A 17280-nucleotide genomic window follows, 5' to 3' on the forward strand; every position below is an offset into this window, starting at 1 on the left:
GCATTTGTACCCGTTTTAGCGCGATATGTGTTGTTGTGCAGTAGCAGGGAGGTTGGTAGATAAGTGTGCTCTCGCATAAAGTGCCGGAGTCAAACCAGAAGGTAACCAAAATACCACTGTGGTGATGCTCAGGGTCATGGTGGTTGGAACATAAAAAGAGAAACCAGAGTGAAGCCTTCATCAAGCCTCAAAACTTCATTACTTTGACAAGTTGTTACCTTTTGAGTTATGAATGCCTAATAATCAAAGCCTGATTTTTGTTCTTCTGCTTTAGAATAGTTGTTAAAAAGTAAGTAATAATACAGGTTTACAGACTGTTCCAAAAGGCTGTGATGAAATACTCTCAACAGAGTGTAGAAGCTGATAAGAGCAAGAAATAAACCAATGGCTTGAGGTCTTTGGTGTGAGTGGAATTCCAAAAACTAAAAAAAAAACAATCCAATGGACTTTGTTTTTAAGTTCGAAGACGTTTCGCTTCCCATCCAGGAAGCTTTTTCAATTAAAAAATCCAGATATTCCTTTTTTTTGACCTGGATAACTGAGAATCTTCACCAGCAGTTTCAGTGTTGGCCATTTATGAAAACAATGTGACCGCCTATCATTATATTGACGGATGCCTTCAAAGTAAAGCTTCAAAGAAAAGCAAATCTGCCAGGTGGGGAAGAAAAGGTAAATCTGGTTGAGCAGCTTGGCATAAATAACGACTAAAAGGCAGATCATAATCATTTCAGGAAGGTCCTTCACTGCTGCTTTAGCTTGAAGAAAATGAGGAATTCAGTTTGATTGCTCAACTACAGAAGACAGATGTCAGCTTTAATAAACAGCTTAAAGGGCAATAAACCTTTGACCACAAGTTTTCTGAGTCAGAATCTATATCAAGAAGGCACCAAGTACAGGAAGGTAAAGCAAACTAGAAAAAAATATTTATGTTTTATTTACTGGTAAATAGCCAAAATGTGGTTATGCTGAAAAAAGCTAAACACAGGATGCCAAATATACACAGCAAATACACGCATGGAAGGCTGTATGTGCAACTTGCGTATGTGCTGCTTCTCACAGATGAATGCAAATAAGTTTAGAGAAGTGAAATTGGATGTGGAATAGCTGAATTAAAAGCCTTCTGCCAGAAACTGTACACATATGGGCTGCAAACCTTCAAATGTGCAACTAGGCACGCTTTACCAGAAGGAGTTAGATTCATATAAATATGGCCTGTACCAGCCACAGGAATCCGTCAGAGCAGCTCTAATCCGGGTACGGACAATTGCGGATGTCCTGAGCTTTCTGGAACCAGGACATAAGAGGCAGATTGTTTCTAAGTGGAATCCAATGAGATTATTGGACACTAGCTGTATTATATCAACGAAATCTTAGGCTTTAGGCTGAGGATGTATAAAATGCATTTCACTGTTTTTAGAGGATCAAATAACATTTGTGGATCCAGTTACAGGACAGGTAATAAGGACATACTCAACTATGTGCTGTAGCTATCTGTAAAAAAAAAATCCCTTCTATCTATCTTTGCCTGAAATTAAACAAACTTCCAGAAGGCAGGCTATTTCACAGCATACCACTGCCTCACTATCCACATCATTTTTGTTTTTTTAATATCCTCTTTGAGCAGTGTCGTTGCCTGATGTGACTTCTTGCTCAATGTCAAAATTTCCCCCGGCTTTGTCACATTTCTCTTGCCTTGCAGTCACACATGCGTGCAAATATGGTGGTTATAAGACACATACTACCTCTCAACTACTTTTTAAATTGGGAACTCTCAGTTAATTAAAAACCATTGTCAAGTCTGATTTGACAGGTTATGTTACATTTATACGTTTGTTGTATAAAATTATTTTTGCAATAGTAAACCAGTAGCCGTCAATCGGGGAGGTCAATTCATCCATCCATCTTCCAACCCGCTTAATCCCAAGTGGGGTCGCAAGAGGTGCTGGTGCCTATCTCCAGCTGTAAGTGGGTGAGAGGCGGGGTACACGCTGAACAGGTCAACCGGGCAGGTCATTAGGACTATTTCTTTACAGCAAGTTGGAACAAAAAAAAAAATTAAACCCATCTTTAACTGATTTGCAAGACGTCAACTTTTCCAGGATTTGTTGTGGACAAATTGGAATAGAATACACTATGTATTTAATTTACTTTTTATGCCTCCCACCAAATTTATAAATATATAAAAACATATATTTACACTGGCAGCAAAATCCTTTTCTTTTTTTATTATGTTTTAACATTTCTGTTATCAAAGCAACAGCCTGAGTGAAAACAGTTTCAACAAATACAGAACAAACTCTACCATAATTATCTCCTCAAATCATTTTCACAATACAAAAAAACAATGAATGGTTTAAAAACAAACTCTGACTTTTGATACCAGGACCAACCGTGTGTTAACCAGCTACTTTCGTAACTTCCCGTAGAGATTAGATCCACTGTATTACTAATGCCACAACTTATAGATGAAGGTAGACAAGAGAAGATTCATTTAATTTCTTATTTACTTGTGAATCAAAAGCAAACTCCTTTCTGTTCCCACAACGCTTTTTTAGTTGGTTATTTTAAGCAAAGTTATTCTCAGACAAGTCTTTTAAGATCACTCTGCAGACAACGTAAAGTGACTTACTGAGTAAATGAAGAAGCACAACTTCAAAGTTTATTTGCTTGTTTAATGAAAAACCATTTTTAAATAAAATCTAGTTGTTTATTAGATATAAAATAGGTACAGCAGAAGTGGGTAATAGCCAATTTTTGGCCCTGATACCGATACCTGATACCTGGCTGTGCAATATCGGCCGATACCGATACCATCTGTTTAAAATTGATACTGCATACTACTTGGATGTAAAATAATTGCCATCATGGCTTTGTCAAGCTGCTGCTTACCTTTGTGAAGCAGTAAAATGACTAATACAAAGTGAATCCAGTAGAATTTTTTTATTGCCTACCTAGAATGGGTGACAATAATTTAATAAACTTTTGGCTCTCAAAATGGTATCGGTGCCCCATTTGTTGGTACTCACCAATACCGATACCACCATTTTAGTGCTGGATTGGGGCCCCGCCCGATACTGGCGTCGGTGCAACACTAGTAATAACAACTCAGTTACATATATTTGGGAAACCTTTTTGAAAAACATGTACTGTTAGGAGTAGCTTTACAGCTTTGTACGTTTTACTTGAGTAAATCTGGTAAAGTATCTGTATTCTTAATTGAGTAAAATGTCTGGCTACTCGATCCACTGTAAGTAACTTCACTTAATGAAAACAAGTTTGTTTAAAACAAATATGCACCACTGAGAGACTTACTTTCTTCTTTTTTTGGACTCAAGGCTTATTGGTTTAGTGCCACTTTCTATCTGAGTCTTCTGTGTCATTTAGAGGTTGATTTAAAGCTCAGTAAACAGTATACTCAAATTTAACCTATGCTTACATACAGTAGCTATTGATTTTTAAAGTTTCACTTTACCTAAAAAAAAAAAAATTTCTTAAATAGTATTAATTCCACCAATATTTTTATTGGGTAAATGCTGTTTGTTCATTTATATCTTATTCTTTGAAAAAACAGAATTTGCATATCACTTAATATATTGTTTAATTTTACAAAATGTTGTAATATATTAAATGAGATATCACAATGGGTAGCAAGTAGATAAGTTACTCAATAATTGATTAGCATTTTTTACAAATACTTTTTTACACTTGAGTAATTTCTTTTAAAGGCTACTTTTAACTTTTACTTAAGTAAAAAACAGGATGAAGTAGTGCTGCTCTCACTTGAGTCCCATTTTTGGGTACTCTACCCTTCTCTAGGTATCAGTAATATTCCATTCTGCTAATACTGATCCCACTCGCTCCATGTTTAGCACAAGCCCCGTTCAAATATGAACAGTTCTGCTACTTCTTTTGTGTAGCGTTGGTTGTTGTTTAGTTCTTAGGTAATCAAAAGGTAGAGAGGGGATGCAACCCCTGCAGCTTCCTGTGCAAAATGATTTCCTAATGCATCAGATCTGATGTTCTTAATCTGATAATTTAACTCAACCGTCAAAAGGACGGCTGATACTGTAGTTGTGTAGGATTTTATATTGTAAAATTAACATGATAATAGCAGTTTTAGTGCTATAAAGGAGAGGTATTGCACACTTGTGCTGGAAAGTAGCCACCAAAAGGCCCTATGAAAACGTGCAGCTTTATCAAGCAGCGCAATGCCGTAGATGTTGCAAATTTTAAGGGGGTGTGCAGTTGGCATGATGACTGCAGGAATGTCCACATTGCAAAAATAGGAAATTTAAATTTAAAGTTTTTTTTTTCTTCATTTAAGGAGGTAAGTAAGACACTTTGCTATTGGAACAATTTCAAGTGCATATCATCTAATTATCTTATTTTTCAAGTAATAAACTCATTCCATTGGCAGATCATCTTATTTACCTGCTCAAATTATGGGTAAATACACTTATTTAAAGAATATTTCTTGATTTCTTGATCCCCCTCTATTTGCTACCCATTGTTAGTGTCTTGTTAGATTTGATACTAAATGATGAAATAAATATGTAGCATTTGCTAACATTGTGCCATTTTTATCATGTAAATGGTGGAAGAAAAAGCAATACTGGGTTCATAATTTTTTTCCCCAAAATATCAGCAGCACAAATCAGAGAAAAATAAACAAATTTGTAAATATTCGTTATTGCCATCAGTTTCCAAACAACCTATTAGTCGATCTCTAATAATGCTTACATTTGATGGTATTAGTCACTTTGGAAAGGTCTTCTTTTTATGGATGAATCCCAGTTTTACCCATACAGGATGGCTGGCAATGCTGTGAATCAAACTCCTTAAGGGAAGGAGCAGCTGTAAGTTATGTTAAATTGGGAACAGGTGCTTTTTATTGCACCTCAAGGGAAGTGGTGGCCTGTTTGTCATAGCCAAGGGCATTGGCTTTTTGGAAAACCTGCGAGATTGCTGGTTTGAAACTCAGACTGTCACTCTGGGTACATGAGAAAACCTTAATCCTAAAATGTTCAAAGGTGCAACTCTGAGGGTTTCCTAACAATTTAGACCAGAGGACACATTTCCACATGGTAAAACTATAAAGAGACATTTCCTTTCCTTTTTCCTTTTCTATTACTGGCATTTGAAATGCGCCGAGATGCAGGGACAAGATCCAGAGGACCATTGTTGTGCCATTCATTCATGACCATAACCTCATGTCTGACCCTGCCTGACTGCATATTGCAAGGAACTGTACACAATTCCTGGAAGCTGAAAACGTCATTGCTCTTGCATGGCCAGCCAATTTACTGGACATCTGCATATATGTTTGACTTCCCATATTTCCGGCCAGCATCCAGCAACTTAACACAACCGCTGAAAAAGAGTGGTCCCATATTCCACCAAGCTGACCAAGTGAGGAAATGAAACTGATTGGTTTCCTGACCCCTCCAGCCAAAGGCAACGCCTTTGCAACGTTCAACAATTTTAAATGGCACGCCTCTGAGGTGGATGGATTATCTTTAAAAGGTTCCTGTTTGGCTGTGACTCCATCCTGGAGAGAAATATCAGCTGTGCTGCTGCCATCAACACCTTTGTTTATAGATGTTGGAGATCGGCCTGTTTTACCGGTGTAGTCCTGTTTCTCTGACTGTGACTGGCTGGATGTGCTCTCTCATTCTCTGACATGGGAGCTGGCTCGGAGCTCGTCTGCCTGGCTGTGTGTTTCCTGGATGGAGCCACCTTTTACAGTTGCTTTTTGTATCTATGCTTCTGTCTCCTTGAACCCCAGTCGGTCTCATCAGATGGCCGCTCACACTGAGCCTGGTTCTGCTGGAGGTTTCTTCCTGTTAAAAGGGAGTTTTTTCCTCTCCACTGTCGCTACAAGCATGCCTAGTGTGAGGGATTTAATTCGAGTCAACGAGTTGATGCAATCAACTGGTTTTCCTTAGATAGAAAAGGGTAAATCAATCTGACTGTATGATCTGGTGAATCATGTGTTGTGAATTGGCACTATATACTGAATTTAATTGAAATGTGCAAGACTTAGATCTTTGGGTCCAGCTTACAAACATATGAAGATCTAAATACCAACTAGAGATAGGTTATACAGGTCAAAGGTGAAAAGAGAGGCTCTAAGGTTGCATTATAGTTATGATCTAGAACATGGAAACATGATCCTATATATTATCAGATGCATAGGCTGCTTATTAGTCAGCTTATTAGTCAACACGCAGTTTGCTAAACTCACTTCCTCTTTATACTTTCTGCTCTTACAACAGATTGTTTGCACTGAACGTAGCGCTTAAACTGGAGGAGCTCAAAACAAATGTTTTGAAAAAACTGTGAAAATCTTAAAAAAAAAAAAATCTAAGAAAGGTTTGAAATAGCAGCAAAAAGTTGCATTTTAACCATTGATTTCTTCAGCAAACAGTCGCTTCAGTGGTGTGTTGGAGAACCGTGAGCCGCTAAAACAGCCTGGTACCTTCACGCTTGTCACCACTGAGCTCTATTTATACATTGGATTGCTGATAGGCCGTTGGTCGTACACGGTGCTGTGAAGTCACCAGACGCCATATTGGTACTCCCTACTTAGACTGGTTGGAATTCTCATTTTCAGTGGGGCTTAAAACTTTTAAAATAAAGATAAAATCATCTCTTTGACTCACACATGCTGTGTCACAGCATCAGCAGATTACTGTGATTTCTGGTAAAAAAATAAACACTTCACATTGCATAATCAGTATGCAGTCCATGAAGTCTATAAATCATGTAAAATAACATATGATACAAATTCATCAAAACAAAATTAGTGTAATAATAATACTGTAGTCAGACATTAAGAATATTACACACACACAGACACACACTATGTGAGCCAAAAGTGCTAAATTGATGATGTACATGCAATATAAATGTACCGATTACATTGTTATGGTAATTACATCACATTCCAGGCATTTTTATGGTGCTTCCTGAAAGTGGGGAGTACCAAGATGGCGACAGGTGATTTCAGTTTTTCGATCTATCTGCAATCCAGTGAATAAATAAGAGATCAGTGCTAGTCACTAGTTTGGCTGCACACTGATGTGAGACGACATCCCGTTTTTCAACTAGCATTACCTTCACTAGCCACTGTGGTTGTGTTGTTCCCTCTGGTTTCAAACAAGAATCTCACCAGAGTTCTGGTATTTTGAGGTCAGGACTGGAAGCAAACCATTCCACCCAGTCCACCTTCAACTCATCTCAGCTTTAAGTTTGGTACCTAAGAGTAGAGATATAGATGAACCACCCGCTGCAGGGGATCATGTGTTAGATGATGTATTTGAGATTATACTCAATGATCCTCTTTGTTTTCCAGTAGAATAGTTGATCCTCTATACCACTGTGCTCTTTCTGTTAAAAGCTGTTATTTTCAGGTTGTAACACCTACTTATCTACTTCGAGTCAATGATTCGATGCAATCAACTGGTTTGCCTTAGATATAAATCTTTGAATCAATTTGAATGTATGATCTGGTGAACTGTAAAGGGCCTTGAGATAATGTGTTGTGAATTGATGCTATATACTGTAAATAAACTGAATTGAATATTGTTTTTTGGGGGCCTTGATTCTATAGAACTTTTTAGTTTCTATTGTGTTTAAAATTCTTGCATTATAAAAAGATTTTTTTTAAATAATGGTATCTTTAATTCCAAGACATTTTCACAGCCAGTTTCTCTCAGACTATTAATTTCTCCTTCCCTGCCCTCTAGTGGTTGCATCTCTAAGTACAACTCAATCTATAGTTTTCATTTAAACTGAGCAATAATATCAAAATGTCTAATTTAATAGCTCATTTTATATTTATTTTACAACCACAAGCCACTGTATCGGGTACACAAAATACAAAAGCAGAATTTTGTTATAATAAACTTGAAATGTCCTCAAATGTAACATAATACAATTCTTGAAGGTCTTTCATGTAAAAGTGAAATGCAAGGTTGATGGAACTCAAGATGAGTTAGTAAAGTGTCAAGGAGGTAAAATATCTTAACTGCAGGCATTTTCTTTAACATCAAGCTGATCAAAACCAGACAAATCAGTTACTGTTTTTTTTCCCCCCAGAATAATGGCAGAATTTATTTTTTTTAAGCGCAGTCCATAGGTCATGACATAAAAAAAATGCTTTCCAATCAGGTTGGAAAATTTGTTTTGAATATCTAAAGACTGAGCTAGAAAGCTCAATACTGAAGGTGAAGATGTGGAGAGTAAAATTAGAGCCATCTAATGGACAGCAACAGTTCACTAAAGCTTCATGCAAATACATCTGTGGCACAACAAAAAGAATACAGTCGAAATAAAAATAGTTACTGCTCCATGAGATCATTAATTATAAAATAAGACTTAAAAGAACCAGCATCAAACTGCTTCACACTGAAGTGCTGTTTTCTCTATTGAAGAGATGTCCTCCTTATACACTCTTAGACTTATTAGCAGGAGGATGGGGGGCATTTAGGTTACCATCTGAGATGTATTTTGTAAACAAAATCTTAAAACGTTACTGCAAAGACTTCTGCCAAATATTTCAGCTTGCATGGCGTCAAACTCAAAGGCATCAAAGCAAATTTACTGTAAAGTAATGAGGAAAAGCATCCATGTGCTCACCCGTCACTCAATTATATTCATTCTTGCTCCAGTCTGCAGCATTAAAGACTCCATGTTTTTTTGATTTTTTTTTTTTTAGTTTGTTTTTTTTAAACAAAAGAAACATAAAAAAAAGAGATAGAAAGTGAAGCCTGTCCCTGCAGAATGGCATAAATACAGGATCACAGCTGGTTGTGCAGGATGGCAGAAGGTGTGCTTCAGTTGAGCAACTCCAGGTAGGTGATTGGCACTTTGCCCTTCTGGTTGCCTCGCTCCCCCATCAGCCAGTCTGAATCCATGCCCGGGACGCTGCTGACTGTAATGACCTGGAAAAAAAAAAAATAAATAAGCAAAGAGAAATGAATCTTTTCAGAACTATTAAAGTAGTCGACACACATATAAAGCCTGACCTGGCAGCACAATAACCTTATTTGTTTTTTAAACTAAAAAAGGAGATTCTTACAAACCAATTTAGCCCCCCCCCCTGATTTAATATTTTCCTAATGGTCCTCTAGATGTGAAAATTTATATAATGTCTAGAAAACTGGATTATTCTTGCAGGAAAGCTAACCCTTAGATTAAGAAAAAATGTCCAAATGGTAGACACCTAGATTTTATCATAATCAACCTTTATTAAACCAAGGTAAGACTCAATGAGATCAAAGCGTGTCCAACAGTATTTAGTCAATGATTGCAAATTGATTGATTTTGCAGAACCCAACCGAATCTTAAGCCTTTCAAAAGATAAAAAAAGAAAGAAAAAATTCAGAAAGCAAAAGATTTTTAATGATGGTTCACTGCTGATAAGTCACATATATGCACTACACCCTTTCCCTAGAAAGGGAGTGGCACATGTTCTACTAAGGAGATGAACTTCTGCTGTCCTGCTATCAGAGGTCATGGGGTTTAAACAGATGGTGCGACTCTGCATTAAAAATTAAAAAAGTTGTGACCCAGAACTATCTTAATTCTTTAAAGTAAGATGTAACAGGCTTATATTGGTGGAAATTATGCCTAAGAAAGAGCCAAGGGAAGAAATCTGTAAAAACAAGTTTTTACAACAATACTGTGTGGAAAAAACAAAGAAAAGAAAGTTCACCTCGTCAGCCAGCAGGGAGAGTTCATTGCTGCTGGCAGCGTCATAGTCGTAAAGGACTCTGGCTTTGCGGCTGCCGTTGGAGCTCCGCAGCTCGCTGAATCCGCCTGACGCTGAGGAGCTGGCGCGGCCTGCAGAGACGCTGGGCAGAGAGGCAGAAACCGGTATGGTTGGCACCGAGATGCTGGCCCCGCCCGACATGGACGACTGGTTGTTGTTGGAGAAGGAGGACGGGAAGCTGGTGGGAGGGAGAAGACATGATTCTGGAGGCTGCTGGGACTCTGAATGCAAAACTAGAGGCTGTTTGTCTTCCCAGATGCATACATCTGCTGTCTGGTTTAATCATTTATTTAATCATTTCTGACTCTTAAGTCTTATCTCCTAATTCCTAAACTCTCAGCTCCTGAATGAGCTCCACACACCTACAGTTACAGCAATAAATCAGCAGTTACTCATAATGAAGACAAGCTAATAAAAAACAAACATATTGACTGCTAATGCATTAAAGCTTAAAAAAAAAACAAAAAAAAAACTTTCAAAGTGAATCTGTTCCACCTGCCGAGCTGCTTTTGGAGGTCCACCATGTACTGGTAACACTGTGCATAATAAGTCGTCTGAGCTTCCACAAAGTCATTCAAACAGCGGAGGTGATGTGCCTGAAGGTGTGCATGAAGAGAAAGCCGGAAAAAAACATTAGAGGGATTTCTATTTATATCAAACATGTCATAATTGAGAAACAGCTAAAACCCAGCAGGGTTAACAAGGCTGTCCATGTTTCTGTGAGGTCACATACATGGGTGCTGCTGACGCCCTCTAGCAGGAGGCGCGTGATCTCAGCTTGTCGGTCAAACTCGCTCTGGGTCATCCTCAGCTCCTGCTCCGCCTAAAGAGGAGGAAACATAATCATTACACAGCAGACCTTTTTTAAAAAAAAAAAAAAATAAAACCTACACTTCAAACCCCTCAGCTTTAAACAAACTGTCCATGTTACACAGCTTGAAATGTAACCAGAGCTGTTTATAAACTTATTCTAAGGTTTCAGGTGCAAGTTATAGAAAGTAAAATATAAAAGGTATAAACTAAACCGATTCCCGAAAATTAGCTTTTATTATTAAGCAATACAAATCTCTAACGAATGACATACAATTGTAACAAGCATTCCCACAGCATGATGCTGCCACCACTGGAAGATGGATTGTTTAAAAGTAGTAGGTAGGATGATGATGATTTTTTTTTATAAAATATTTTTCATTGGCTCAAGGAATTTTTCCAGTACTACCAAATCAAGTTTGTGATTGTAATACTGAAGAACATTCATGGGTAAATCCTTTTGCAAAGGGGCTGACTGTGTGTTGCGTGGGGGAGATGCAGAGAGATAGCAGCTGTTGACCAAACTGCCATGGGGTTTAGCGTCTGTGTTCAAATCAAACATGGCTCCAACATTCCACTCACCTCTGTCACTTCCTCTGCTCACATCTGCGGCTTTGCGTAAAAAAAACAAAACAACAACAACAACAGTGACACAGTGGTTAGAGCTACAGCTGCTGCAGGGCAGGAGCCAACACAGCACATCCTCATACTCTGCGTTGGTACGGAGGCGCCTTGATAAAACCACACTCTGTAGGAGGTTAGCAGGCCTGTGATGATGCGGCCTGTTCAATAGTTCTCAGCTGTTGCTTTTCATACAGCTAAACACTACTGCCACCGTACCAAAGCAGTGAAAACAACCAGGAGTTGGTGTTAACCCACAGAAAGTAATAGTTACAGCTCAGGTTTTCAGCTCCGTCACTTTTCTTTTCACATGAGTAGACGTGTTTACTCCCATTGTATTGCAAGGATCTGAAACATTAATTCCTTTGAGCCACAGGAAGATAAAAACTGGCAACATCTGGTCAAATTAAGTCTCTAAAAGGAAAAGACAGAACTGATGAACCTTTCCTTAATTTTCCAAGTTAAGGAAAGGTTCTATAACTGTATATAACAGTTCTATAATTATTCTAAATGTTTTACAAATGAATAAAAGTAAATAAATATAAAAGTCTGCATACTTTCACATTTTCGACTCTTTTAATGTAGCTGATTTATCTCCCAGAAGTGAGCATAGTAGCTTTTATTACCCGTCGACAAACTTCATCCAATACTTCTTGATCTTTTATTTTATTGTTCTTTTATTTTGTTTTACTGATTAAAAATAGATTTCTACCTTCTGTGGTACATTGGTCAACAATTGTTTTAAACACTGGGTAGAAATAAATAGGCTTTCCTCCTCTGTGATAGGAGGTTGGTTTGATTCTTTTTGAAACTAACTCGTACCTGTTGTGGTTTCTTTGTCTCAGAACAATGTCTGTCTTTAGCACCATCACTGAAAGCAGCGATAAGGATATCAGGTCTGCTTAACCCACATTTTATCATCATTACCATGACTGTCAGAGAGCTTTCGGGTTCAAAACACCAAGAAACATCAGGTGTTACCATCACTGTCATTACACTCACATTAGGTCATAATGCTACTTAAATATGGCTGATTTTTGTTGGCTAAATGGTTGATCTCAACCAAATAACGGTAGCTAATAGCTTCACAATAATACAGCCTAATTGTTACTAGAAAATCCACAGAGCTCTTCATGGCCTGTTTCTTGCACAGCGAGGAGCTGACTGTGTGAAGTGGCCACCTGTTTATTTGCATGTGGAGCAGATAATTGAGATATAATCCCAAAGGAACTGGTTATAACATCAAATCAGCTTTTACTGCTCAATCAGCAAGGACACATGTGAATACAGGAGGGTCTGAGGTTCATCACAAATGTAAACAAAGAAAATCACTAAAATGATGAATTAAAACTGCAAAATTCAGCCACTATAGGGAAATAAATAACTGGTATAAGATTTCCTTTGTTTCTTTTATTGTTGGTATGTCTATATAAGTTCAGGAATATAGGAAAACAAGGTTTTTCATTTTTTCATCTCAACAAATGTTTTGTTTTTTGTTTTTAGATCAGCAAAAATATTCCTACTTCTGAAATGAAATTAATTTAAAAAACAAAACAAAAATCTAATTAAATTTCCAAAAAATCTCAATGCCTGACTGGGATATACACCTTAATGATACAGAACCACTTTAAATAAATATTTATTACAGTATTTTGCAGCCCTCTTATAAACACATTTAAATCAGGACAATGAAGGAAAACTGTAACATTTCCAATACAAGAAGTTAGGAGAGTTTTTCAAAGTCTCAGATTACAAAATTTTACTTTAAGGCACTTTTTAAGAAACTGGGGAAAAACTGTGACCTATAAAAGTCTCAATTGAAGAACGCAGCGCTTCAAAATAAAGAAAAGCTGGGCGTGACAAATAATAAAAATAAAACCAGCGTCCAAGAAAAGGGAACTCGAAACTTCCCATCGTTCCTCAGAAGACGGGATGCGAGTCAGAAAAGCTAAAGAGAATCAGCTCAGGTTGTGCAACTCGTGTTTGTCATAACTTCTTCAGAGGAAAAAATACATTTCACGCTGTTGTGAAGAGATAGGCGTCACTAAAATGTGGATTAAGAGATGCAAAAACAGAATTGGTAAAAGAAAAAAGGATTTTAGCGCATGAACTTACTGCAGCTCTTGCATCAGGCATCCTGGCTTTCTTTAGTCTCGTTTTGGCTGCATCTAGATCCAAACGTTTCACTTGTAGAAGCTTTCTTTCTTTCTAACAAAAAACAAAAAAAGAAAAACCATCAGTGATAAACTCCATGGATTAATAAGCAGTCCATTACAGATCAAACTTTAGGTGGAAATGATTAAAAGTTTAAGAGGTGTGATGTCACCAATGCACCGTTTATCTGAAACCCACACAAACTTATCGAATATGGGGTTAAGTTCTGGAAAACGACTGAAGTTACAGCTCAAAGTGAAACTCAATATAATAATCAACTGACACCAGCTGTACTTACCAGGATGGTTTTAAAGTCGCCCTCTAGAAAATTTCGAAAAGGCGTCAGGAAGTTGATGGCAGAACTCTGGATGAACTCCCGCTCGGCACCGCCGATCTGCTTCTGCGTCTCGCCACATTTTATCAAAGCGTTTCCTGTCGCAGTGAGCGGCAGAAACAACAGTTAACATTAAACCTTTAAAATGCTCAGAAGCTTGAACCTAAACCAGCCTAAATGTGAGATTAAATGTGTAATTCACTCTGGCCCCTATGAATGAAACATCAGAAGAATGTTGATGAGAACAACCCGATGTTTTTCAAACCGCTGTCTGTGCCTATTGGCCAACGCTATGACCAATGAGCGCAACTGACTGACGTAGCAACGCCAGTTCTAGGGCCTGGGGCATTGATCACGCCGCTGGCGTGTGGGGCTGGTTTACTAGGCTAGGAACATCTCTGTTCCTAACTTGATATCAGAAGCTGCATCACAGAAGGTTTCACACATCCTTCCTGTTTGGTCCTAGAATTCCGGATAAATCCCTTAAGTTAGCAGCACAAAACCAGTCCTCTAAATGGATGCTTATAATGGTTGAAAGGAATCAATACAGTTGAATAGAGCTTCAACATTGATGGATGTTTATGTGGTTTAATAGCCACTAAAATCAGATTTTCTGTATTCATTTCTACTACTTTACTATCTTGACACACAAACAAAACAACAAAACAAAACTGATTTCACACAAGAAAAATAAGGGTTCTAGTTGCTAGGCAACACTGATTATTTGAAAATCCATCTAAAGTAAACGTCTAAATGATGCATGTATCTAAATTTTCAGATATCTAAATCCTAAATAAGGAGCATTGAATTTGTCTGTCCAAGTCTTAATCTATAGATCCGGCTTTCAGAGTTAAACTTTGTTGATATTTTATTAAATAGTCTTTATTGATGCCCCTTCAGGCTGGTTTATATACTCTGGCTGCATTCTGTCTTTTTTCCAGTTCAGTACGTCCACCCTGTTTTGCTTTGGAAAGCATCTTTAAATAATGAATCCTTCAGAATAAAATAATGAAACTGAAAAGAACTGAATAATGAAATTAGGCAGACAAAAATGTATCAGTTTAGCCTCAAGAGGGGGATTCTAAAGAGAGAAATTAGCTGACATGTTGGCACACAGCGCTTGATCAGCAATATGATGACTAATCTTTTAGGTTATCTGTCACTTTATTGTTTGATTTTTGCCTTCATTTTAAAAAACATGGTTTTCAGACACTAATCATGCCATCTGAGCTGCGTTTATGTGGCCTTGTGCTTTTCTTTTTTGGTCCTCAACTGCCTACATTCTGATTTCAACAAGCATTAAAGACTAATATGCTAAAATTGCCTGTTAGCAGTATAGGACACATGTGTAAGGGGTTAAGCGTGTGACTTTTGTACGAAGGCCTTAGTCCTCAACACAGCTTTAAAAGTTACAAAATCATGAAAAGAAACAGATGCAAGGGCCCAAAAAGAAATCTGAAAAAAAAGGTGATTCCAATATCTTAAAAAGCAACTCCTAAGACGTTAAACGCCTTTTAAAATGTCTTAAACCATTCTCTCACACACACTATGTGACATTGCCCTTGTTTAAATATAAAATGGTTACTTCAGGCAGGAAGTCTTGGGGGGGAAAAAAAATATTTAAATGGTTTTAAGAGAGAAATGGCTTAAAGAGAAAGAGTCAGAAGGTCAGAACTTCACAAAAACTAGAAACTGTCAGAACTGCCAGAGTTCACCTCTGCTTGATTTTAGAGTTCAGACCAAAGGAAATGCAAAGGAACCATTTTTCTTTTTTGCTTTCCCACCATCAGACTAAACCTTAATCCAATCTGAGAAGCTTCCAGGCCTTTTATTTGTTGTAAAAACAAAGCAAAATTGTAGGGGGGGACCTAATGTTTGCTAAGTGGCATCTGAGCCTAATGGGTTCAGAAATCCAACCAATTCGTCAGTAACTTTTTTTTTTTCTTCATCCCAACACATAAATCAGTAAAATACCTAAAGTAAAATGTTATTAAGCAGGTATAATGTTTAAGATTTCCCAGTGTTAGACTTCCTCACCGTAAGCAGTCCCAGGACCAAAGTCGCTTCCTGCATCCATCATGGACTGACCCAGCAGGTCATGGTTGTTCATGCGTGTGGGGGCTTTTTTCTCCAGCTTCTCGTACACAAATTCTTCCAGTCTTGCATCTAAGGGATCACAACCGGATAACTCGATTACAAAGTCATGAGACATCACTGGGCTGACTTCAGCCTGACTTCAGTTATCTCCAAAGGACGCTCTGTTAATGTTAACCTCGACAAGATAAACAGAAATATTCCTCTGCTGGTTCTAATTAGATGTGTTTAAAGTTACAACATCACGCGAAAGAACGGCAACAATCACAGTAAGCTCATCTGTGGTGTGTTTATCATTGAAACAGAAAATGTAGTAGAGCAGACATGGGGGACTGTTGCACAAGGGAGTAAACCAGCAGATGGTCTGGGTGTTTGTTGTGCCGATGCTGTAATTGGGCTGCAGAGGTATGGCATCATGGTGTGAGCTGCAGAGGATGCACAGCTGAGCTCACACACTCTGCAGACGCCCCATCAAACGATGGGGCCCAGAAAACAGCCTCATAGGGATGTAGGGATGCAGTGAAATAAACTGGAAATTTTGGCATGCATTGGCGGGTCATTCAATTCATGAAATGCATCAAAAGTTAAAAAAAAGTCACTCCATTCTCAAAAGTTCTTCCCAAGTCAAACATGCAATCCAAACCTAAATAAGAAGTAATTAAAAAAAAAAAAAAAACCAATTTAAAAAATAATATCAGTGTTTTTAAATTCATACATTCGCGCTTATTGTTATTTTTGCCCTCTTACTTGGATTAGGCTGTAGTAAAACCTCTGTCTGCTTCATGATCTTCTCTGTCCATTGCTTGGTGTTCTCAGCTCTGGCCAGCAGGTTCTCCAAGTGGGCATCCAGCTCAGTTTTCTCAGCCTGTCCAAGCTTCTCTTCTGTAAACTGACAACCAAAAACAAACGTTTCTTTTCGCTCATTTTGCTGAACAGGAGCGATTTAAACAAAGAAACACCGAGGAGTCAAGTTGCTATCCGCTCAGCTACATCTTTCACAGCTGTTTGATGGTTTCCGAGGCCTGCGTCGGTGGCTATATGGAAACGAAGACCACGTAATAATAAAAAACAAAATAAAATAAATAACTAAACTAAAAGTAGAAAGAAGTGTTAAGAGCACAGAGGCTTTCCCTCGGGTGATAACAGGCTACTTAGCTGCACGCTAAGAGCAGCAGTGACAGTTAAAACCCCTCAACTGAGCTAACTGGATATGCTAGCAGCTAAGTTCGCTAGCAACGACTTCCACCTTCGTTCCAACAGTTTTACTTACTTGTACTGCACGACTCAGAAAAGTACCGGCGTCTGCCGCTAAACGTTTAACGTTAAAATCCATGGTCCAGAAGAGAAAATCCACTCCTGACACTGCGGCGGTTTAATCTGGCGCTCAGGCTGCCATCCCTACACAAAATGTCATTGAAGCAATTTTTTTTTTTTTTGTCAGAGTTCCACCCAGCTGTTGAAAGTGACAAAGATCAGACAGGCCAAAGATAGT

General features: G+C 38.1%; 1 protein-coding gene across 1 annotated transcript; it reads right to left on the reverse strand.

The window, feature by feature from the left end:
• Nucleotides 1–8723: 8723 nt before the first annotated feature.
• Nucleotides 8724–17280, reverse strand: LOC107097676 (endophilin-B1-like). The gene is made up of 9 exons (XM_015394921.1): nucleotides 17059–17280; nucleotides 16536–16677; nucleotides 15732–15860; nucleotides 13659–13792; nucleotides 13322–13414; nucleotides 10509–10598; nucleotides 10271–10371; nucleotides 9719–9953; nucleotides 8724–8945 (listed from the first exon to the last, which is right to left on the reverse strand). The coding sequence occupies exons 1-9, from the start codon at nucleotides 17119–17121 to the stop codon at nucleotides 8838–8840; spliced, it is 1095 nt and encodes a 364-aa protein (XP_015250407.1). The 5' UTR covers nucleotides 17122–17280; the 3' UTR covers nucleotides 8724–8837.

This window comes from Cyprinodon variegatus, unplaced genomic scaffold (genome assembly GCF_000732505.1).
Source record: "Cyprinodon variegatus isolate N-32 unplaced genomic scaffold, C_variegatus-1.0 Scaffold714, whole genome shotgun sequence".
Lineage (NCBI taxonomy): Eukaryota > Metazoa > Chordata > Actinopteri > Cyprinodontiformes > Cyprinodontidae > Cyprinodon > Cyprinodon variegatus.